Source organism: Gadus macrocephalus, chromosome 6 (genome assembly GCF_031168955.1).
Source record: "Gadus macrocephalus chromosome 6, ASM3116895v1".
In the NCBI taxonomy this organism is placed as follows: Eukaryota; Metazoa; Chordata; class Actinopteri; order Gadiformes; family Gadidae; genus Gadus; species Gadus macrocephalus.
Window position 1 is genome coordinate 4281252 of NC_082387.1, and position 23794 is coordinate 4305045.

A 23794-nucleotide genomic window follows, 5' to 3' on the forward strand; every position below is an offset into this window, starting at 1 on the left:
ACACACACACACACACACACACACACACACACACACACACACTACTCGTAACACTATGCCTCGTTATTGCGAATCAGACGTTCATGTTTTTCCCAATCTATTTGAAAGTTAAGCTATTAAACATGTTGCATTCTATACGGCCTGATTATGTCATTATTTAAGCTACATAGCCTTATAAGAAGCGATAATAGGATAATTTTACCGAAAACAAAACCTATGCAGGTCGTTTAGACCGGTGTTCTGCCAATTTCTGCTACCCATCAGTTTCTGCTACCTTTTAGGCTGATGGTGAGTATTTTCTTTAAAACATGTTTTTAACTGCGCAATTATCTTACTAATATGATTAACATGCGCCTTTTGACCTGTAAGCACCTAAATATGTCCACAATTCTGATGAATGTAGAAATAACTAAGGCTCTCAAGTCTCACGCATTCGGCGTGAGACACACGCAATTCAACCCATGTACACGCTCACACGCCACACTTCATATTTCTCACGCAGAAAAATTACCAGTATAGCGCCCACCAATTTGCGCCGCTATTTAACAGTGGAACAGGTAGGAATCAAATGGGTTCCCCGTACGTAGGGTAACCAGACGTCCTCTTTTGCCCGGACAAGCCCTCTTTTTGAGACATTTAAAAAAAAAAAGTGTCCGGGAGGAATTTCAAAATCGTACTGGATTTCATTACAAAGCCTCATGCATGTTCACATTGAATTTGCGTTGCGTTTCTCTGGGTCGTTCACAAACTAGTGAGGTTACACCCTCCCCTACTCAGTTCTGTTCACTTTGCATTGGTGGAAGTGAGTATGGGGAGTGGTTAAGTAGAGCCTTCAGATTGGACGGTTTGACTTTAGAGTTACCGTCATGTTTTGTATTTCTTTTTTTTTTTACCATTATTGTTTCATAGGGACAAACATTAACAAATTTCTCCTACAGGGGATTGATGAAGTTCTATCTATTGAACAGAAAGAAACACTTGTTTACTTCTTTACACACTTTACCACAGCATTGGCCTCCTGAATGCGACAGATATATTTTAAGCATTGGACTGAATGCCACATAAATATAAATGTCTGTTTTTGCACGTTTGCAATGTTTAAAATTCAGGGAAAATGATATGCCTCTACTGGTGTTGCTAAGACCAATAGCCTTTTGAGGCAGTGTTGTTTCTGAATATTAGTGTTAAGGGCCAATTATGCTTACTATCATACATTAGTCAGCTTGTATGCAGTCACATGTTAATACCCCCCCCCCCAGAGGGGGGGGGGGGGGGGTATTAACTCCCCGGTGGTGGAGGGGGAGGGGGACGACGACATCTTGTCTTACAGAGAAGACACTAAAGAGTCATCTATCATTCATCGAGTGGACTCATTGAGATTATCACAAGATATTTATCGTGTTACATAAATTCTAAATACTTGTGTTTCTAAAGCTATGGAGGAAAGATGGAAAGAATCGTTTGACCTCCTGTCTCTTGGAACATTCCCAGATGGCTTTGATTAGTCCAAGAAAATAAACCTTAGGAGGTACGCTTCAAAATTCAAGTTAAAGGGTGAGTATCTGAAATAATTGCTTGTTTATAACGTCTTTATTTAAGATAGCAGTGGTAAAGTAGCCTATGTAGATAGACCAATTGCCTCTATCAAATAATGCTCCAACTGCAGAATCACATTATTTTAAACCACTACTCACCCTATGTACACTGTAAGAATATGGGAAGCATATTTTGATGCCTGTTTATAACGTCTTTATTTAAGATAGCAGGGGTAAAGTATGTGGATAGACCAATTGCCTCCATCAAATAATGCTCCCACTGCATTATCACATTATTTTAAACCCCTACACACACCCTATGTAGACTAATATGGGGGGCATATTTTGATGCTTGTGGGTTCCCGCGGGGTCTTAAAAGCATTGAATTTATGAATTTGGAAATAATACCTTAAAAAGACTTGAAAAAGTCTTGAATTTTGATATCTGGGTCTTAAAAAATCGGCAGTATAACTTCTCCGTAGCGCATTCTCCTCAAAAGTCAAAACACCGGAACCAATAATGAATGCAACGCTTCCGCGGGTCCCATTTATATTTCCATGGTTCCCGCTTCCCACACGTCACTTTGCTACAGTACACCAACAACAAGCCAAGCAGAAGTGCGCACATTTTTTTTTGAACGTTGGTTTAGGTTATCTAGGGACCCATTTTATGCTGGGGTTATGGGGAAATGTAAGTTTAATGACGCGTGGCGAGATAAACAGGCATTTTGCCACTGGTTGAAACCGGTGGACAAAAATATTTTCGCGGCTTTTTGCACCGTATGCAAAAAGATTATTCAGCTTGGTACGATGGGCTTGAAGGCTTTAGAGTCCCATGCCAAGTCGTCCAAGCACATTTCTTCTATAAAAGGGAAATATCAAACTCCTTCCATCGCCGGAGTGTTTTCTGCTAGCGTTGGCCAGCCAGCTGTTGTGCCTGAATCAGAAGCAGAAGCAGATAACCAGCCAACTGCTAGCACTAGCAGTGATACAGCAGCCCCTCCAGTTACGACGACTAGAGTGGATCTGCGCACATCTTTTGGGTCCACACCCACTATGAAGGCAGAGGTGTTGTGGACTCTTAATACCATCTCCAAACACCAGTCTTACAATGGTAATGACAGTATTTCAGAGCTGTTCAAATGCATGTTCCCAGATTCCGACATCGCTACCACATTTACTTGTGGTCCTGACAAAACGGCGTACATAGCCAAGTTTGGTTTAGCTGTCTATATAAAAGAGGAACTGGTGTCCCAAGTCAACAAATCGCCGTTCGTTCTGATGTTCGACGAGAGTCTCAACGAGACTACGAAAAACAAACAGCTGGATGTGCATGTCCGCTTCTGGAACGAGGGACAGGTTCAGTCCAGATATCTGGGCTCCCAGTTTATGGGACATTCCACTGCACAAGACCTGCTGTCACATCTCAAAGTAAGCATAACCCTTTTTACTCTACTTTCCTTAACAATGTTTGTTTATGTGTTTATGTACTTGGCAGACGCTTTTGTCCAAAGCAAATACCGTATTTTCCGCACTGTAAGGCGCACCGGAGTATAAACCGCAGCAGCAAAATTGAATGATGTGTACATATATAAGACGCACTGGACTATTAAGCCGCAGGTGTTTGAATGTTTAATTACCATTAGGGCTGGCCCGAATGCCATTTTTCAGGCTTCGGATACTCGTTGGTTTTTCCGAGCGATTAATCGAATACTCGTTCCAGAAAAAAACACCACCAAAAACAACATTAATAATCCCTATATACTCCCTGGAACCGATTATGACAGTATCTGCATATTTTGTTGAAGATTTAATAGCTTTTTACCGTTAATTAGTAGGCCTAAGTAGGTTGAAGTTCCTTAGTTTTTCCCTGTGGAAGCGAACAGCTGTTGTTCCGTTCCGAATCAAGTGTGTGTGTGTGTGTGTGTGTGTGTGTGTGTGTGTGTGTGTGTGTGTGTGTGTGTGTGTGTGTGTGTGTGTGTGTGTGTGTGTGTGTGTGTGTGTGTGTGTGTGTGTCTAACAATATGTGATGCTCACCTAGTCCTCTTATTTTGAGTAATGAAATGCAGCCCTTTTTTCAGGAATGTATGGACAAACTGAACCTCAGGAACTTGGTGTCTATTTCAATGGATGGGCCCAATGTGAATTGGAAACTCTTCGACCTTTTCCAGAAAGATCAAGCTGAGCAGTACGGAGGTGAGGAGTTTATAATGCTATTACTGTGTGTGTGGGTGAGTGTGTTTCTGATCCATTAGTAATTATAAAAATGTATTTTATTTGTAGTGCACTTAACATTGAATAAACACTTTCAAAGTTCTAATTTGGTTTCTAATATCAAGTTTGCATTGAAACCTTTAGGTCTTCAGCTCGTTTGTGTGGGGAGCTGTGGCCTACACACGCTACACAACTCCTTCAAGTGTGGGTTCACTGTATGGCAGCTGGACAAATTGCTGAGAGCAATGCACACATTGTTTCACAATACGCCTGCCAGGAGAGAGGATTACATCACCGTAACCAAGTCCAGTGTGTTCCCTCTATCTTTCTGTGCCCATCGTTGGGTAGAAAACCTTCCGGTTGTGGAGAGAGCCCTGGCAGTCTGGCCATCACTTCTCCTGTACATGGAAGCTGTGAAAACAAAGAGACTCCCGAACCCTGGAACAGGTAGGCCCTTCTTAAATGATGTGAATAGGTCTGTGACTAACCCTGGTGGTGGTGTGGCCTTGTCATAGTTGAAATGTCTGACTGTCTGTATGTCTTTTTCTCAGCATCATATGACACACTTGCAGCAGCCATAAAGGATCCACTCGACTTGGCCAAATTGCAGTTCTACGCAGCAATTGCCAGGACCTTCAATCCCTTCCTGAAAAAATATCAGACGGATGAGCCTGTGCTCCCATTCCTCCCCAAGGACCTGACCGAGTTGATGATGGTAACAATTTACTTAACGTTATAACCCCTGATTGGGCTCAATTGATCCATTATGACAAAATGGGGTTTGTGGTTAGGATGTGTAAAAAATAGTGGCTACATTGTGCATCATCATAAGATAATTTGATGTTGGTGATTAATGTTCCGCACCAGACATTTTTGTGTTTGTCTGTTGACAGAGTCTACTCAGACGCTTCATAAAAAGAGAAGTACTACACAATATCACTGCCCTGCAGCTGACCAAACTGGATGTCACAGACAAGACCATCTGGCTCAGCCCACAAGACATCAGCATTGGTCTAGGTGCAGAGTCAGTCCTTAAGGTAGTGTGATGTTTTCAAAAGATAATTTTACAAATGGTTAGGGTGAACCAGGTCATTGAAGACATGTTCTATATTCATGGCTAATTTCTCTCTCTAGAGAATCAAAGGTGCAGAGCTCAGGGTGCTCGAGTTCAAGAGAGAGTGCATGCAGGGACTGAGTAACATGATCAAGAAAGTGCAGGACAAGAGCCCCCTCAAGTATCTGACTGTTAGGCAGATGGTGTGCCTGGATCCGTCAGTAATGTATAGAGAACCAGATAGATGCAGGAATCACATGAAAGGGCTGGTTCAAAGGTTTCTCCAAGACAAACAGCTTACTGATACTTCTTCGGGTAAGAATAAGGCAAATTATAGGCTACACATGAATTTATCCTCAATCTAATTAGATGGTAATGCCCAATGATTTATCAATGTTTTTCTCTATTTTCTCATTTGTTTTGTCGTAGGGGATGTCATACTGCAGCAGTTTGACAGTCTCCTGTCCTTGGAGAGCCGGAGTGAGGACTTCCTCTCCTTTCAACCCATGCAGAAGAGGCTGGACATCTTCCTGAGCAGCGCCATGGAGCCTTATCCCGAGCTGTGGGCCTTCTGCAAGAAGCTGCTCATCCTCTCCCACGGTCAAGCTACAGTTGAGCGTGGATTCTCAATCAATAAAGAGGTGGAGTCTGATAACTTGGAGGAGGATACTGTGGTCACACGGAGACTGGTGTGTGACTTCATCATACAACATGGAGGTGTTACCAAGGTAAGATGACTCCTGTCTGGACTAGTAATATGCTGTTGACTTAAAAGTTGATAGAATCAACATAGTTGGTCTCTTGAGTTTGTCACTGAATCTGGTTCTCTTTCCCCAACCCGATACCCAGGTTCCACTCAGTAAACCGCTACTGGAAAGTGTAGCAAGGGCAAGGACAAGGTATCGTACCCATCTGGAGACCAAAAGAAGGAACAGGGAGGCAAAAGAGCAGACTCTCAAGAGGAGGGAAGCAGAGGACTGTCTTGAGGAGCTGAAGGTTAAGAGGAGACGTGTACAGGAGGTATCTGAGGGTCTGGCTAGGGATGCGGACAGGATGGCTGAGGAGGCTGAAGCGAAGGCAGGGAGCAAGATGGCTGGCCTGATCACCAGGTCAAACATCCTGCGGAGAGGCCATAAGGAGAAGTTGGCAGAACTGGCTCTCCTTGATAAAGAGATCGCTGCTAAGAGTGCAGAGCTTAGGAGTTGACTGTGATCATAATTTTATTTATTGTTGAGTTGATTTTCATTGTTTATTGTTCAGGAGTCTGTGCTGTTGGCGTAAGTACTCACCACTATGCTGTAATGTTCCATCATTCCATAATGCTTTACAGTCCACATTTTCACATTTGTTGAAATAAATTAACAAATTTTGAACAAACGTTGTCGGTAGGTCTGTGAAATAGGCCGTGAAATAGGTATTAATTTTTTATATAAGTGGTCTTAAAAGGGACTTAAAAAGACTTGAATTTGACTTGAACAAACCTGTAGGAACCCTGGGTTAATAACGTCTTTATTTAAGATAGCAGGGGTAAAGTAGCCTATGTGGATAGACCAATTGCCTCCATCAAATAATGCTCCCACTGCAGAATCACATTATTCTAAACCACTACTCACCCTATGTACACTGTAAGAATATGGGGAGCATATTTTGATTCTTGTTTATAACATCTTCATTGAAAATTTCAGGGGTACAGTATGTAGATAGACCAATACATACAATAAAATGTGTGGATTGTGTCTTGGTAAGATAGCCTTTTAATGATGAAAGTCCTTTAATGAATGTTCACTGCAGAAGGAGAGCTCTACATTGGGAGCAGAAGAGCCATTAAATCCAAAGAGGAGGCAAGACAACTCTTTATAGAGTTTCACTCCTCTCCAATGGGGGGGACATACAGGCTTCCTGAAAACCTGCAGAGCAATATCCTCCAGATTTTACTGGCTTGGCATGTCAGTGGACATTAACAACTGGGTAGGCCATTTGTTTGAGTTATTGTTGTTTTGTGTTTTTGTGTTTTATTAACAGCTACTTTCTTAAAGGTCTTGGAATGTGATAAAGGCCCGATGGTTGGAAAACCTTTGATTGCTGCCCAGCCATTGCAGTGTATACAGGTACATGTGCAGTGGTATCTTATCCAACAGCTATTAATAAAGAAGTATTGAGTGTAAAAAATAATTATAATAGTATTATAATAGTGTCTGCTATCTGGGAGCTAATTGGTATTGACCTGACCGGACCGCTCCCAAAAACTGTGGATGGCTTCCAGTACATTTTAACAGCCACAGATTATTTCTCCAAACGTTTTTTTTTTTACTGTAACTGATTTTATTTCAGCTCAACACCAGCCTTTGCAGTATTTTGGCTATTCAAAGAAGTGTGACAGCTGCCTATCATCCCCAAACCAATGGTCTGGATGAGAGCACATTGTTAAACATAACTATTTATTACACTTTTATTTTAGACGTCATTTGTTCAGTGCTAGAGAAAACATAATGCTTTTAGTGTCTTTATAGCATAAACAATAGGGAGGTATTTGTGACACATGTATATATTTAAGTATACTATGTGTGGGAATTCTTTTTTGAAATGTTTTTTCTTTTTTATTCACAAATTATACATTTGTAGTGTACCATGATTTATTTACTCACAGAATGATTTGAGTTTTAAAAGCTTATGAAAAACATTGTTTCTAGGGAATGCAGAGTACTTCTGTGTGGTGTGCTCCTTTGCCGAAGAAAATGCAGATGAGAACATGATTGAAAAGGTAAAGTATAACGTAAAATATGTGCTTTGTATTATTAACTGACTCAAAAATGTGTGTACATAATACCATACAATGTATCTCATTGTAAATTGTAATTCTCTTTTAATTGTTTTATTTGGTAGGTGCAGTGTGGATTGTGCAGTCGGTGGGCAAATTTTGAGTGTGCCCAATGTGCCCATGAAAATAAGGCTGCATATATTTGCAAGAAATGCCTTAAAATAAAATAAAGATTTGAGATCTTTTGGCTGTTATTATTATTATTTTATGGATCTTTTGAATAATTATTATCTATTAAATATATCAACACACACAGAATCCCATTCACAAATATATACAAGTTTTAACAATACTTTGCTACACTTTTCTTGTTGGAAGTTATTTACTTAGTTTAATTGATTATTGATGTTTTTTTTTGTGTTTATTTTTTTTTACATTACGTACATTGCACATACTGTACCGCTGAAATCTTCAATATACGTTATAAAACAGCATCAACAGTGTACATAGGGTGAGTAGTGGTGTAAAATAACGTGATTCTGCAGTGGGAGCATTATTTGATAGAGGCGATTGGTCTATCCACATACGGTACTCCTGAAATCTTCGATAAAGACGTTATAAACAAGCATCAAAATATGCTCCCCATATTCATACTGTGTACATAGGGGGAGGAGTGGTTTAAAATAATGTGATTCTGCAGTGGGAGCAGTTTTTGATAGAGGCAATTGGTCTATCCACATAGGCTACTTTATCCCTGCTATCTTAAATAAAGACGTTATAAACAAGCATCAAAATATGCTCCCCATATTCTTACAGTGTACATAGGGTGAGTTGTGGTTTAAAATAATGTGATTATGCAGTGGGAGCATTATTTGATAGAGGCGATTGTTCGACAGATCACACATGCCTTACGTCGCGCTTGTGACGTAAGGTAGCCTTTTCTGATGGGTAGCATGATTTGATAGACTCCGCTATATGGTACTATAGCGCTACGGTAGCAAAATCTGACAAGGGAGCAGAAATTGGCAGAACACCGGCACCGTTTTTTCTAGCGGGAACGCTGGTTAGTGCTACCAAACTATTCAAATTACTATAATTTATTTGATATTAATATTTTCAAATACGTAAGCCTAATCCACAAAACTAGTTGAGGGTTTTTGCCTACCTGCAAGCATCCTCCAACTGCAATCTTTGGTTATTTCATTTATAGGCCTACTTTAACAGTATTCTTTCTGTTCAAATCTGTTCAGTGTTCCAAATTATTTGTTATTAAAAGTTACATTAAGTTGATGGTTATATAAGTGTTGTTTAAAGAAAATGCTTTTTAAATTTAAAAAAATCGTGGGATGAATCGAACCATGGGTCAAAAATCGTGATATAAACCGAATCGTGAGTTGGTATATCGTTACAGCCCTACTGCTTATCCATAAAAAGGTAACTCTAAAATATTGTGTTTCCAAATAGTAAAAAGCATTGATGGCACACCTGCATTCTTTGAGGTAAGATACATCATTTTTTTCTTCTTTTTCTTTCCCGTCATTGTTCCACAGAGCATGCCTAGCAGGAAAAAAAACTGAATCAACCAAGTGAATCAGGCTCCAGACACACCTTTTATCTGACCTGTTAATGGACCGGTCAGTCATATCACCCTTCTCTTTACCATTACCAATATCTGTGACACAGTCAACTATTGGTGTAGTAATCATTGGATAATGATGTTAATGTTCACTAGGTAATAGTGTTTATTTATACAATATTTAATAATCCTTACCCCCACCCTGACCCCAATACCTATGCTAATGCTATATAATAGTGCATATAAATGCATTAACTAATGTTAATTTATGGTTAGGTAATGTACCCTTATTGTAAGTGTTACCCCAATATCATATGACATTATCAATATCATATAGTACAGTCTAGTATACTTTGTACGTACGGAGACTGAGGAACAGTTAATCATATTGCAAGGACTCTTATCACCAAGACCAAAGTGCTATAGTTTACATTGTAGGCAGGATCACCCATGCCAATTGGCAGAATTACTAATTATATATTTGTAAAAGCAGTTCCCCTATTTAACACATAAGGCTTCTTTGATGCAGTGGGAAAGAGCTTTTAAATAATTTCGTGCAACTTTCCAACATCATCTGTGTAATTAGATTGAGTTTACAATAAGTATGACAATAACTACTGTTTTGCATTACTCTGCTACGTTGTCGGTTGGCAGAAGGGGAAAGTATTTTGGCTACATGTTGTTTCCAGAAAATGCCATTTCCTTTGGACAAGTCTCTAGACCTGAGCAGCCCAGGCCCTGAAGCAAACTAACAGCGAACTGAAAAGAGAGCCACCATGCTGTGGGAGCCCAGTGCTCCTTGTATGTATTGAGACTCACCTCACCAAGTTACCTGCTAGTTTGCTGTTGGTTGGGGCCATCTGCAAATGGTGCTGGTGTTTTTTCTAAATTATACGAACTACATAAATCACAGATTATATTGGAATGCTGCATATTATTAAAAAATTCTTTCCACCCCAACGGGTGACTTAATGTGTTAAATGGTTGAACTGCCCATTCAAGGCCCTGATATACATCCAACTAATTTTTAATTTACTTGGTTGCAAAGGCTGTGGAACATCTGCCGAACACTACAGTTTAAACAGGGAACAACAAAGTCATTGTGATATGTATGGATCTGCCTACCAGCATCACATCATGTACATTACACGATACCCATAATCTCAGAAAGTCTTGCTTGGAAAGGAACAGTGGGACGTAATAGTCCATATTCTAAAGATAACAATTATTTACACATAGCAAATATTGACATTTTTCACATGGTGTTGTTGACCAATTGCATGCTGAGGGTTTGTGTGAAAAATTATAAATATTTAGACAGAGCACTGTGCAGTGTTAGAAGCACAATACAGAACTTTGTTTTGGTCACACACCGGCTGTTTTGTCTGTGTGAAAACACCATTCTTGATTGAAGTATATCAGGACCTTTACACAATGAAGCATGAGCAGTCGATTTGGCATGTGTAAAAGACGGCAGGAAGGCTGGTATAAAGCAGCACCCACCGGAGCTGTCCCAGTCTCTCCTCACAAACGCCTTCCTCTTCTCCTCCAGGAACTGACTAGGGATCAGACCAGTATCTCCAACCACCAGGTTGGTTGCCTGTGAGGAGAGAGGTTATTATAGAGATGGAAGAGATTAGAGCTGGAAATATATCCTATGGTTGAACATTTCACACCCATCACCTAAATGTCAAGTATGGTTTAAGAATATTCATGGGATAATCTACCATGTCACATTCGTCTCAATGACAAAACTACTGCATTAAGCACAACGTTATGCAGGGGGTTTTGACATTAACAGAATTTGGTTGCTTACCAAGTTTGACACATCACACATCACAATAGCAGCTTATCCTGTTCATAGAAAGGCTTCCAAGCCAAGCTGACGGGCAGCAGCAACCTCTCTATAGAGCCATCGTTTGCTCAATATTACAACAAAATAGGCCTACGTCACGTTTGCAATTTTCCCCAGTGAATCTTCATCCTCATCCTTATCTTCTACAGCTTATCTTGGGTCGGGTCGCGGGGGCGGCAGCTCTAGCAGGGGACCCCAGACTTCCCTTTCCCAGGGCCACATTGACCAGCTCTGACGGGGGGATCCCGAGGTGTTCCCAGGCCTGTGTAGAGATATAATCTCTCCACCTATTCCTGGGTCTTCCGCGATGTCTCCACCCCACTGGTAGTGCCTGGAACACCTCCCTAGGGAGCCGCCCATTTGGCACCCTTACCAGATAAACCACCTCAACTGACTCCTTTCTATGCAGAGGAGCAGCGGTTCTAATCCAAGTTCCTCACGACTGGCTGAGCTTCTCACCCTATCCCTAAGGGAGACGCCAGACACCCTCCTGAGAAAACCCATTACGGCTGCTTGTTCCCGCAATCTTGTTTTTTCAATCCTCCCATCCTTCATGACCATAGGTGATGATAGGAACAAACATCGACCGTTAGATCGAGAGCTTTGCCTTCAAGCTCAGCTCCCTTTTCGTCACAATGATGCACTAAAGTGAGCAAAATACAGCCCCCGCTGCTACGATTCTCTGGCCAATCTCACGCACCATCGTCCCCTCACCCGCGAACAAGACCCTGAGGTACTTGAACTTGTAATTTGTGCATCCCTATTCTCAACCAGCAGCATGTCTGTAGGGTGATTACACTATGTTATAAAGACATTAGCTCCACACAGGCAGGCTTTTCAGATTTTTTTCTTAGACTGAGGAACCCTTAATTAAAACTTAAGATATTCAGAATCGATAATGGCTTTGGTAAAATGTTGACATTGCCCATTCCTATGTAACACATGACTGCTTCTCAAGAGTATAACACTTGCAGACCATGTGATCTTTAAGTTTCCATTTGCATTAGCTTTTGCTCGACTGTGAGAAGAGAAATCCACTACGAGAAGAGAAATACTAGTTCAAGCGAGCAGTAGTAAGTGGCAGCCAGTCGGTGAGTGTCATATTACAGGATCAGTTGCATATTCACTCTCTAACATACATGGATATGGTTAAAGAATGAACTGCTTAAACAGTTAAGGAGAGAAAGCTCATATCTTGCTTGGAAGGACAGTTTAAGACACAGTATAAATAAGATAGATAGAGCAACACATGGTCTTCTGCCTGCTCACCTGCCACCAGTTGGGGTCTTCCTTGTTGACCACGTGAAGAACGTCCCCCCTGGAGAATGCCAGCCCCACTTCCCTGCAGGGGATGAGGTTGTCCGTGGCCGGGTTATATTTGAAGTGTGGCTTCAGAAACACCTGAAGTGTGATGGCACAGTTAACATTGAAAAAGTTACAATGAATTCCTGAATGTAAAAACTTGGAATTTAATGTAGACCTTTTTAAACAGGACAGCGAGGGATGTGTGTGTGTGTGTGTGTGTGTGTGTGTGTGTGTGTGTGTGTGTGTATATATCTATATCTATCTATATCTATATCTATATCTATATCTATATCTATATATATACATATATACACACACACACACACACACACACACACACATATATACATACGAACAAACGCCCCTCTTCAATTTGTTGGCCAAACATATACACACACACACGTATGTATGGATGTATGTATATGTATGTAAACCACCCCCCTCCCCACACTGCTCCTGCCCCTGCTCCACCATGCCCCAGATGGCCTGTGAGGCGTTATTAATAGGCCCTCTGCTGGGCTCAGTTACAGTCACTGGACGTCTGAATAAGCACCACCACCACTCCACCACCCAGCACCCTGACAGGTAGGACCCCATTGGCACACGCAGGGGCTCACTCTTGATGCCGGCATGTTATGGCAGCGAGTCAACTCCCAAACAGAAGGCCATGTTTATAAACAGGAGCACATTGGGGAGAGGAAAGTCACAAGGTGTCCATTTAGAGTGAATCACTGCAGGGTGAAGAGCCCCTCTGACACATTAGAGTTCAACAGGGACCTGTGGGGGGGCAGGGGGCTCCCGGTAGCTGGGCAGCACTTTGAGGGTCACGGTGCCGCTGCAGTCCTTCAGCAGCTCCTGCAGCTCCTTGGGGTCTCCGCCCATCGCGTGGCCATCAACCTCCAGGATGACGTCGCCCACATGCAGAAGGCCCTGCCTGGCGATGGCACTGCCGTGCAGGATCCGCCTGATCACCGCCGCGCCCCCCTCCACGCGGAACGTCACACCCTAGGAGGGGGAGGGGTCATAATCGTTTAACTTCTGCACTTCATTAATCACCTCCAGTGGATGTCTGTTTCATGAGGTGGAAATGGGGCAAACCATTATTCACATTTTCCTCCTTAACAAGGCCCAGCCACACATAGAATGTGCATTTACAGGTTAATGGAAGTCTCTAATGCATGGTCCCACACATTACATAGCTGTGGTTTTGCTGGCAGACTGACCAGTGGTTCCCCAGCCCTCTTCTGGATACCGATCATCCTGACGGAGTCGGGGGGCACCAGCGAGCTGCTCAGGGAGACTCTGCTGCTGCCCGGGGTTGGAGACATCTCGTAGGACTTAGCAGCCACGTTGTCATGAGTCTCGATTAAACACTGGCACAGATTACTCAAAAGGGTTAGAGACCATGGAGAATGAGAATCAATAGCAATTAGGAACAAAAACATGACTGCTGCTCATCTCTCGAATTAACGCCATAAGGAAGACCACTGAAGAATGATTATATTTCTGACCCCTTCAATAAAATCACATTGTTCTAACCAACATAACATTTCAATGAAATAACAATAATAATTCCTGAACACAAATATATTTATGTATCATTAAATGCATAATTGCCTCCGCACAAATATACAATAAATCTTTGAGCATGTCTAACAATGATGTGTCATAAATATACAGAAGGATCGGTGTTCTTACCTCAGGAGCAGAGCACAGAATTAGTCTGACATTGCAAAATGCATCACACAATCTAAGCATTTACGGAAACACTAGATGACCTTCCCCTCCCCATCTTCACTAAATTTACCCACACGGTTCAGAGCCTGCTATTGGGTCAAAATGAAGCTCCTCCCACTTCCAGACCCACCCCCTCCTCCCACACACCAGCCTCTTATTGCTTGACAGGGCAAGTTGTAGAGGGAAAGACAAAGTGAGGACAGCTAAACGTCCCAATGGCCCAGTCCAGCCTGATCCGACCCACAGATCTGTTTATTAGTTAATCTAAAGCACTTCTTATGCTGCCCTTCAAGGCAGGACGGTGCGCCTTTATTTGTGCGTTCTGTGTAAATGCGGAATGGGGGGGATCATTTAAGATCCGCTGACAAGCCGGCAGAAAAGGAAGTCACAGAACCAAATCTGCATCTAATGTGGGGAAGCGGCCGGACGGATCAGGGACGGGACGCTTTGACGTGCTATGTGTCCCAAAAACGTGGGTAAAAGTAGAGACCCTCAGATACTGGGTTTAAAAAGGAGAGCCCCACGTATACTGGATTAAAAAAAAGGAGAGCCCCACAGATACTGCCTGGTTTGAAATGCAGAGCCCCACAAACACTGGGTTTAAAAAGGAGAGCCCCACAGATACTGGGTTTAAAAAGGAGAGCCCCACAGATACTGGGTTTAAAAAAGGAGAGTCCCACCGATACTGGGTTTAAAAAAGGAGAGCCCCACATATACTGGGTTTAAAATGGGGAGCCCCACAGATACTGGGTTAAAAAGAGGAGAGTCACACAGATACTGGGTTTTAAGGGGTTATGGCCAATACCGATATTAGTGAGTTAATAAATACCAATAGATATATCCGCCGGTCGTCCAAAAAAGATTGATATATTGGCCGTTATTCAATATATATGGTATCTTGGGGCTGGAACAGCTCCTGGTGATTTACTGCTCGCTCTGCAGCAATGCTTCGGGGCCACAGCAACATCACAGTAAAACCATGAACTAAAGGGACTAATGACCTGTAGTATGGGGAGCAGCACTAACCTTCCCACAGAACATAATTTAAAACTGTTAGTGTTGGGAGTGTTTATGTGGATGTGTGCACATAAAATCATTTATTTTAGAGGTTCAACCAGCATAATAGACAATTTTTAAAGAGGTTGTTGCAATTATAAATCGACACAATTTCTAAAGTTTTCATATTGGCAAATACAGTGTTGTGCCTGAACGCGTTCATTGAACGATAGTTCATGAACTCGTTCATATTTTCGGCAAACGTGAACTGAACGTACTGTATTACTGCCTGATGAACGTTACTGTGAACTCGTTCATTCTGGTGTCTGTGAACGGCACGCTCACTCGGTTTAACTTTGTTCAATAGGGGGATTATTTGTTTATCAACACGGCGGATGCGTGCGCAGAATGATCGCCAAAAGAAAATTTGTTTGACCGGTTGCCATGGTTATCTCTGTGTGGTTCATTTGCAGTTGCGGTGTTGTCAGCTTACTGTTACATTAAACTGTAATCAGAAAACGTGGTTATATGCTATAGACCCTATAGTATCTGTGGTATAAAGGCTGGGACGAATTTCAAATTATAAATATGTACACTTTATGTTGAAAGTAAAGACCGTCGCGATTCCCATTTAAACGAATGGCGCGGTGATTATTCTTCAAAACGAGAGCTTGTAAATTGTGAAAAATGAATTAAACTGTAATCAGACAGAGCGGTTATATGCTATAGACCCTAGAGTATATGTGGTATAAAGGCTGGGACGAATTTTAAATTATAAATATGTACAATCCATAACGTTAGCTCTCTGACTCGATCAGCGGACAAGAATACCTCCTAGAATCATTGCTTGTTGGCCGGAAACGGAAAGGGGGGCTGTTTACGTTTGGTTGTAGTCTTTTCCCCTGGTTCTCCGTCCCAACAGTAGGCCTAGAACCGAGCGAAAAGACTACAACCAAACGTGAACACCCCCCTCTTTCGTTTCCGGCCAACGAGCAATTAGTCTTCCGACAGAAATCAATGGGATTTACAAAATGTGCTAAATGTGCAATAAAACACGATAGAAACTGTATTTTGCTACGATACTTGATTCAACCACTCTATTTCATCCTAGACAAACCAGAAAGGGGGTTCAATGTTCAAAATACCGGAAATAAAATAATAGCTCACAGCAACATATTAAAAAAAAGAACTATGAACTAGTTCATTTATTAGTTCAAAATATTGAATTATGAACGTTTAACTGAACTAGTTCATTTAAAAATTTGTGAACTGAACTTTGAACTAGGGATCGACCGATACCGATTTCTTAGGGCCGATACGATACCGATATTTTTTCATCAGCCTTAGCCGATACGCCGATACCGATTTTCTTGAGCCGATGTTTTTTTTTTATTTTTTATTTTTATTTTTTTTAAAGGAACATTTATTGAACTTCAATATAAAAAAAAATATTTAACAAATAGTAAAAACAGGTGAAGTAGAACAAGTAAGAACAAGTAGATGAACAATATTTAACAAATATTAAAAACAGGTGAGGTAGAACAAGTAAAAAAAAAAAAAAAAAAAAAAGAAGAAAAAAAAAAATCGGCGAAAATCAGCCGCGTATCGGCCGATACCGATACACGTAAAAACTGCAAATATCGGCCGATAATATCGGCCGACCGATATATCGGTCGATCCCTACTTTGAACTAGTTCACGTTGAAAGTGAACTTTCCCAACACTGAACATAAGCCGATACGATGAGGGCCCATGAGAAAAGAAAAAGAAAATGAAGAATATAAATGAAGGTCCCAATAGGGTTTAGAGCTCAATGCATAACAGGGTTTGCTAAGCTGTTCTACCTGGAAGTGGGGCTCCTCCAGGATTCTGGTGAGCTCAGCGGCTGCCACGTCGCCCCCCTCTGCGCTGTGGAGGGACTCCAGGATGTCCGTCACCAACTCCATGTTGTTCTCCCCCACCGCAGTCAGCTGTATTACCTCAAGACGCTCATGGGCCTTAACACAGACACAAATTGTTCACACCTTGACCTGAAGAACTATTTTTTTGAAAACCAAGAAAGCAAAAGCCGACTAAAATTAAAAAAGATATACATTCATTACGATCCAGTGCAGTTTCATAATAAAAACAGTACTGTAGTGTGTAGGTCTCTTCTGACCTAGAACTGCCGGTGACAATTACAGCTATTTCCAAGGATCCTATTAGTTGTGAGTCAAATGATAATAATAATAATAATAATAATAATAATAATAATAAATGAAATTTATATAGCGCTTAGTATGGTACTCTAAGACGCCTTACATATTGCCCTATCAAAACTATGTAAGACAGACTAGGAATAAAAGAAAAACAGAGGTAAAACATGAAGAATAAGGTGGGAGTTAGGTGGGGAAGGCTAGTGCAAAAAGGTATGAATGAAATGTTGCGTATGGAGGTTAAATGGGAGAGCCAGTGTGGTACATATCAACCACCTTGGCCAGAGAGCGGACGATGGGGCTCTCCATGATCCCCGTGAGGAAGATGAGGTCCATATCCTGCGCTGCAGTGCCCGAGGGCAGCCCTTTGAGGTTCTCCATCACCTGCTGCATGGCAGGAGGAGAACACACAAACACATCTGGACATGAGACAACAACAACAACTATATTCTGTATCAGACAATGGCAGCTGAAACAGGGCATTTAATTCTGTGAAAGCAGAAAACTGCATCAGTGCAGGAATTTCTCATCATGCTACAAATAACTAGTCTGGCTATTGCCAGACCAAGTTCAATCGTAGATTGCACGTTGGTCTCGGCTAGCTCCCGTAATTTCCTACAGCACAAGAGGCGTGATCAACGGGCCTAGTTTATCTAAATCTGTACGCGATTGGCTGCTTGCCGCCGCTTCCCTGTGGTCATTGTGTTAAACCAGCCAATAGCGCGCCCAGGGGAAAAGCCAGCTTGGTGACAACTCAACCACCAAACCACAATGAATGGGTATGAACATTACATTTCATACCCATTTCATACCATTCAGGTTTTTGTTCCTTCCACCAATCATCTGGCTACAAGAATCTGCAAACATTTTCAGAAACTGTTTTGAGATATGTGATTATTTGAAGCGTGACACAAACAAGATGGGCTACAACGATCTTACCTGAGCCCTACACGCTATTTGCCAGCATCATAATGTCTACTACTTGGGTCAGAACAAACACCTCCACAACACAGTGAAATATCCAGTCTGCTACCAACTGACTGAATGCTAGTTTGCATAAATCTGCAGACCTAAGGTCAGCCGATGTCCCTTATAGACGGATTCTGACTAACGCCACCTGCTGGTATGGAGTTATTTTATCTCACAGGAAGCAGAACATGTTGCTGCCAGAGAATGTCTAAAAGGAAGAGAACCGGCAAACTCTGGTAACTTCCTGTTTCTGTACTGGTTGCGGTAACACATCCAAGCGAGGGCGCTCGAATGTGAGTGCAGCATAAATGGGAGTCGACGGGGTTCCACCCTCAAATTCCACTTTTCTGTTAATTTTTGGTCAAGTAATTTGATAATTGCATTCAAAAGGGGGGCTAATATTCAGCTGAAAATTGAATATTTTAAGTTCACTTATCTGTTCAATTCAATTCGATTTTATTTGTATAGCCCTTAATCACCATTACAGTCTCAAAGGGCTTAACAGGCCAAATATTCATGACACCCCCCTTTACCCAAGCCCCCACACGGGCAAGAATGTTAATGTTCTAAAAATCTGTTCAAAAAGATGATGACCTCACTGCCAAGGGTCCTGATTAGCACGTCCGCATATATAATATATTACATTATATATATAACAAATAACTTTGACGGAAAGTCCTGCTTAAAGGAGGAATCCGGCCCCAGTTTCCCGATAGCGATGGATCTCGTACGATCATTCTCACGATCGTTAATTTCTTTGGAGCTGTTACGTGTGTGTTTTTCCTCTGCTGTCTTGTTTGCTGTTCCAGGTACCACCCTCCCCATCGGACTGGTCAGACACACCTGCAGCCCCTCAGCAATCAGGTGGATTGCTATAAAGCTGCAGGGATGAAAGCAGACGGGGCCAGTGGGCCAGATAGGCGAACAGAGTTGGGGTCGCTGTCGGTCGCGAGTCAGAGCTACGTGGTGCTCTTCGTCGTGGCATTGCCTCTCAGTGGAGGGATAGTGTTATTGTTTGTTTCCGTCTGAACATAGGACTCATTTATGGTCAATAAATGGTATAATGGTTTAAAACCTGCTACTCTCTTCCGTTCTTTAAACACCCGGTTTAATATTAATTGTTGCCCCCCCCTCTTCCCCCTGGACACCACAGGAGGGGTCGTAACAGGAGCGTTTCCCGAAACTCCTCTTAACATGAACGCGCATTCGCTGCACTCACGACGTTCGTAGGATTGTATCTGTCCACTGACATGGTGCTGAAACGGGCTATGACGCAGGGGGAGACGCAGGAATGTCGCAGGAAAATGGGGTTAAAAAGGGTTAAAATATCTCCCCATCAAGGCCAACAGCAGTGTAGCCGACGAAAGAATAGATTGCAATAGTAAGAATGCTAAGATATTAAAACACAATTGATTAGGCCTAGGCCGACATACAGTATCAGTCCTAATTCTGAACGCACTGTGCATACATTTATTCACGGCAAGCCGCATTTCCCCCCCTGAAATAATCTACATTTATCTTAATGTGCTGATTTTTTAAACATAGGCTATAGGTTTGTGCAGCAAGAGAGACGAATTTATCTGATTCCGCATAAGGTTGCATTGATTGGCTCTCTAGTATAGAAGATTTGTAGACATTAAAAATGCAACGTTCCATTCATACATTATCATTCGAACGCGGCTATTGCTGACCCGATTAGGAGAGCTTGGCCTAGATCCAGCCCATATTGTTGGGCAGGATGAAGTAGGCTATAGGCAGGGTTCGAGTTATGATTCCATCTCTGTGGGGGTCTCTTAAAGTTGTTGACGGTGGTGGGAGACCGTACCGGCCTTGCGCTGAATTTTGACGGGGACGGGGACGGGGACGGGGGATACAGGACGTAAATATGGGCTATTATGACACGGCTCTCCTCAATGCCGTGGATTGCATGGGCCCTTCACAAAAACGCCAGCTTTTTCGGTTGCTAAGCGACGTCAACGTCTTTGGCTAACTATTTCTCTGCTGATCAACGCTACGTATGGTAAGTTGGTAAGAAATAAATTGTAAAAAAAAAAAAAACACCTTGTGAAGTTATTTTTTCGTTTGGCAAGTAGCCGCTCATTAGGTCGAAGCACCTCCGTTTCGCGTCGTCGTCCGGTTCGCCCTTTCTGGGCTTATTTTCCCGATAATGACCGGCGTTCTCTTATCCCACTTAACGTCAATATAACTCTGCATGTGGAAGGGAAAATAGCTTTATTTGTAATTACAATATTATGATGCTGTATATCAGAGACCCCCAGAGTTATTTGAGTTTGCTGCTTTCATGGGAGCCAGACCTCTCTCAATAGGAGCTCAGCTCCCACTGGCTCCCACTGGCTCCCACCGAACTCGAACCCTGGCTATAGGTCTTTCTACACTGCCGAGCCGGTTCGTTCGCAGCTTGGTACGCCCGGCGATTTCACCTTCTTATCACAAGTTTCCTGTGTAAAACCGAGGGGGTCAAATCCCCCGTTCGACCTCTTTAGAATAATTTGTATTATTGCATACTCCCGAATGTTTTCATTTTTTATGAATGAAGACACCCGCATGCAAAAATGAGTTCACTCTATAGTTGGGTAACGATGCTCTTAGCGTTCTATGAGTACCCTGGAGCACTCGTTAGCTACGATCGTTTTCACGACGTTCGTTACCAACGATGCGAAAACTGTACGATGCTCGTACGACGCACTTCACGATCCACTTAGGCTAACGATGCTTTCGGGAAACTGGGCCCAGGGATATGTTTGGTATGATAACGAGTTGGAATGTTCGTTTGGGAGCAAAAAAGCACATTCTTAAGTTGAGGCTAAATTCTACCAAAACGCTATAAACTTGGAACGATAGGGGCATGTCTCATGGTAAAAACTAAAACGCTATTTAAAATCACTTACAAGGCTAGAAGTAGCCCGACAATTCTTTGGTAGTATAATAAGGGTCTTAAAGGTTGTATCAGCGATTCTGATTGAAACATACAAGTATCACATTCATCTGCTTTTTCCTCACGATCCGCTAGCTGCCCGTCCCATTAGCAGCCTGTAAAAAACGCATCTCCCTAGGCAGCCTAGACAGCGCACGCATAAACAAATGGTACTACCAACACTGTCATGGTCTGTGTCGTGTTTTGGTGTGTTTCCCTGTGTTTCCCTCCTGTGTTGATTACTGCTCCCTCCCCTAATGTGTCTCAGCTGTTCCTCGTTGCGTGTCTTGTTTGTTACTTAAGCCCTTGTCTTTCCTTTGTTCCTCGTGCTGTCATTGTGGTTTGTTGGTCCTGCGTGTTCTCTGTAGTTACCTGTGTTCCCTTGCTCCTTGCCTTAGCCTTTTGGCGGAAATAAAGTGCAGTTTTCCCCTAACCGTCTGCATCTGGGTCTTCACCTGCCTGCCTGCACCCTCAACCCTGACAAACACCTCAAAATCAAAATAAACAGTGTTTCAACCAATAACAGACAAGGGGTGGGTGTTGTGGTGTTTCGCCCTCGTGCACGCGAAGTGGTTGCTACAAATTCCTGTTGCATTTTCATGCACGTTCATGAAAATGCACGTCCATGATCATTTTCGAAACACGGGAGGGAGGGGCTAGCTGGCTCTGTTTGTTTGGAATCTCCCAACGGAAGTCGTGGCAACCAGAATCGCTGATACAACCTTTAATGCAACGAGGCATTGATAACTTGTAAGTGTACAGATTGTTTATTAAAAATGACGTTTTGTGCATCAGTAGTACACCCGTCAACACCACCTTGGTCTTTAAGACTGACTCGATAGGTAGATTGGCGGACGGCGAACACAGAGTGAACAACACGCATGCGCTCGCCAATCTACTTGTCTTAAAAACAAGATGGCGTCGAATAAATGAATCCCCCCAGAATCCCTTGCGCATCTGAATGAGTGTTCACACCTGTGGTCGCCACACATCCCCCACCTTTAGCGGCAACTCCATCCCACTTCTGACACCAATGTGGCAAGCAGCACGGGAAGGATGAGACGGGAGCCCAGGTTCAACCAATTATGCAGTTCCGTGCCCCATACACCACACGACTACAGACTTTTGCCCAAAAATCATATTCGAAGTTCGTTTGTTTATTAATATTAATATTTGAATATATTCGAATATTTATTAATAATATTTTGACCAATAAATGCCTTCAGTAAGACCTGAGCTGAATCCGAATACTTAGTACATACTATTTCTGTTCAGTGTCTACTACTTGACCGTACTACACTTGACAGTGTGGTACGGTCTACAGCAGGGATGGGCAACTGGCGGCCCACATCCTCACTCAGTGCGGCCCGCATCCTCACTCAGTCAGGCCCGCACATAATAAAAAAAATAAAATAAAAAAAATAAATAAAAAAAGAATAATAATAATTGATCGAGTTACAGAAAACTCGGTCAAGAAAGATGAGAAGAATTCATAGAATTCGAAGGCAAACCCATGCGTCTAGTTTGCTTAGAAGCAATCTTTAATCAGTCATTAAAGATTTCCACTTAAGTCGCCACTACAACTACTACAACTGCTTGTTGGGTTTGAGTTCATTGAGTTGTTGCACTTAATGTTGGGCCACTGTTTTTCAGTTTTTTGACTTCATTGATTGATGATGTATGTGAGCCCTTTGCACTGATAAAAATACTGACCATTCATGTGGCTGTTTGAGCATGGAAAACATGAAATGAATGTATGATGGTTCAATTAACATACCGTACATAGGTTATGATTCTGGATGATTTTTTAGTGGTAGTGGCCATCCCCAAAATGCACCAGAATACAGGAAATCATATCTACCAAATTCAAAATTGTGTAGCTTCTCTCAGCTCACGTTTAGTTGAAGTGTGCAGTCATGTGGCCCTCCGATGGTTATGATGAAAAATGTGGCCCTCTTTATCATGAAAGTTGCCCATCCCTGGTCTACAGCTATGCGTAGAACGCCTCTGAACGCTTCCCAAAACCGCCGAAACTCCACCGGATGTTTGGAGATGACGTATCTCCCCTAAGAATAGATTAGATTAGATTCGATTTCTTTATCGTCCTTGTTCAACAGAGTTAATCAACGAAATTAAGTTTAGAGCATCACCACTGGCAAATGGCAGATGCCGGCAAAATTACCTTGATAAGTTACCTGTTTTCCGTCTTGTCATCATTGCTATTAAATTGAAAATGTCTCTTTTTACTTAATTACTTACTTTACCTTTTTACTCTTTTTAATGTCTCTTTTCAATGTCTCTTTTCTTCGCCGCTTCGCTTTCTACGACGTCTTTCTAAGCCGCTGTTGGTAGTGTCGGTCGGGTCTCTCTTCTTCGTTCGTTACCAGACTCCGGTTGCATTGTGTGGGATAGCGTAGTGACCTACCGTTGTATACTGTGGCGGTAGTATGCATTCGGAAACGTTTTCCGTACTACACAATGCGTACTGAGCATTCGGACGCGCTATATTTGTGGCGTACTACAAAATGCATACTATAAGTATGAGTATTCGGATTCAGCCCTGGATTGGGTTTTGCAAGGTTTGTTTACTGGCGTTGCTATGGTTACTGGTCTTGCGTGTTCCAACGGTTTATTAGGTTTCTAATAAATCGCTGTCTAATCAATACT

At 42.2% G+C, this 23794-nt stretch overlaps 2 protein-coding genes and 2 long non-coding RNA genes across 9 annotated transcripts in view; 3 read left to right on the plus strand and 1 right to left on the minus strand.

Annotated features, from left to right (window-relative positions):
• LOC132458726 (protein PALS2-like) overlaps nt 1–23794 on the minus strand; it is a 70075-nt gene that overhangs the window by 11032 nt on the left and 35249 nt on the right. For 2 of the 5 annotated variants that reach the window (XR_009525930.1, XM_060052996.1), the window contains exons 2-8: nt 17500–17610; nt 16873–17025; nt 13520–13669; nt 13074–13301; nt 12261–12392; nt 10640–10736; nt 9046–9117 (exon numbers count right to left, since the gene is read on the minus strand). Coding sequence is in view for 4 of the 5 variants with exons in the window: in XM_060052996.1 (XP_059908979.1) it covers nt 9046–9117; nt 10640–10736; nt 12261–12392; nt 13074–13301; nt 13520–13669; nt 16873–17025; nt 17500–17604 (937 nt within the window). In the remaining variant the exon portion in view is untranslated. Of the gene's footprint in view, nt 1–9045; nt 9118–10639; nt 10737–12260; nt 12393–13073; nt 13302–13519; nt 13670–13994; nt 14577–16872; nt 17026–17499; nt 17617–23794 lie in introns of those variants that run through there. The other 3 variants (XM_060052997.1, XM_060052995.1, XM_060052998.1) reach the window with 3 other exon arrangements.
• Nucleotides 1305–7864, plus strand: LOC132458774 (uncharacterized). Its single transcript, XR_009525950.1, has 3 exons — nt 1305–1554; nt 6594–7563; nt 7686–7864. It is a non-coding gene; the product is annotated as an uncharacterized LOC132458774 (long non-coding RNA).
• On the plus strand, nt 2319–6298 carry LOC132458742 (uncharacterized). 2 transcript variants are annotated; one of them, XM_060053025.1, is made up of 6 exons: nt 2319–3765; nt 3893–4195; nt 4300–4785; nt 4883–5117; nt 5232–5530; nt 5652–6298. In XM_060053025.1, the coding sequence occupies exons 4-6, from the start codon at nt 4931–4933 to the stop codon at nt 6006–6008; spliced, it is 843 nt and encodes a 280-aa protein (XP_059909008.1). In that variant the 5' UTR covers nt 2319–3765; nt 3893–4195; nt 4300–4785; nt 4883–4930; the 3' UTR covers nt 6009–6298. The 2 variants fall into 2 exon arrangements, with proteins under 2 accessions (XP_059909008.1, XP_059909007.1); XM_060053024.1 differs by having other exon boundaries at nt 2319–3730.
• The window catches only part of LOC132458772 (uncharacterized), a 214362-nt gene continuing 205800 nt past the window's right edge, over nt 15233–23794 (plus strand). The window contains exon 1 of the long non-coding RNA XR_009525948.1: nt 15233–15637. This is a non-coding gene — a long non-coding RNA (uncharacterized LOC132458772). The remainder of the gene's footprint in view (nt 15638–23794) is intronic.

Coding starts and splice junctions, on each gene's coding strand:
- LOC132458742 (XM_060053025.1), top strand. CDS start 4,931: ATGCAGGGACTGAGTAACATGATCAAGAAAGTGCAGGACAAGAGCCCC. Junction 5,118..5,231: donor GCTTACTGATACTTCTTCGG/GTAAGAATAAGG, acceptor GTTTTGTCGTAG/GGGATGTCATACTGCAGCAG. Junction 5,531..5,651: donor AACATGGAGGTGTTACCAAG/GTAAGATGACTC, acceptor CCCGATACCCAG/GTTCCACTCAGTAAACCGCT.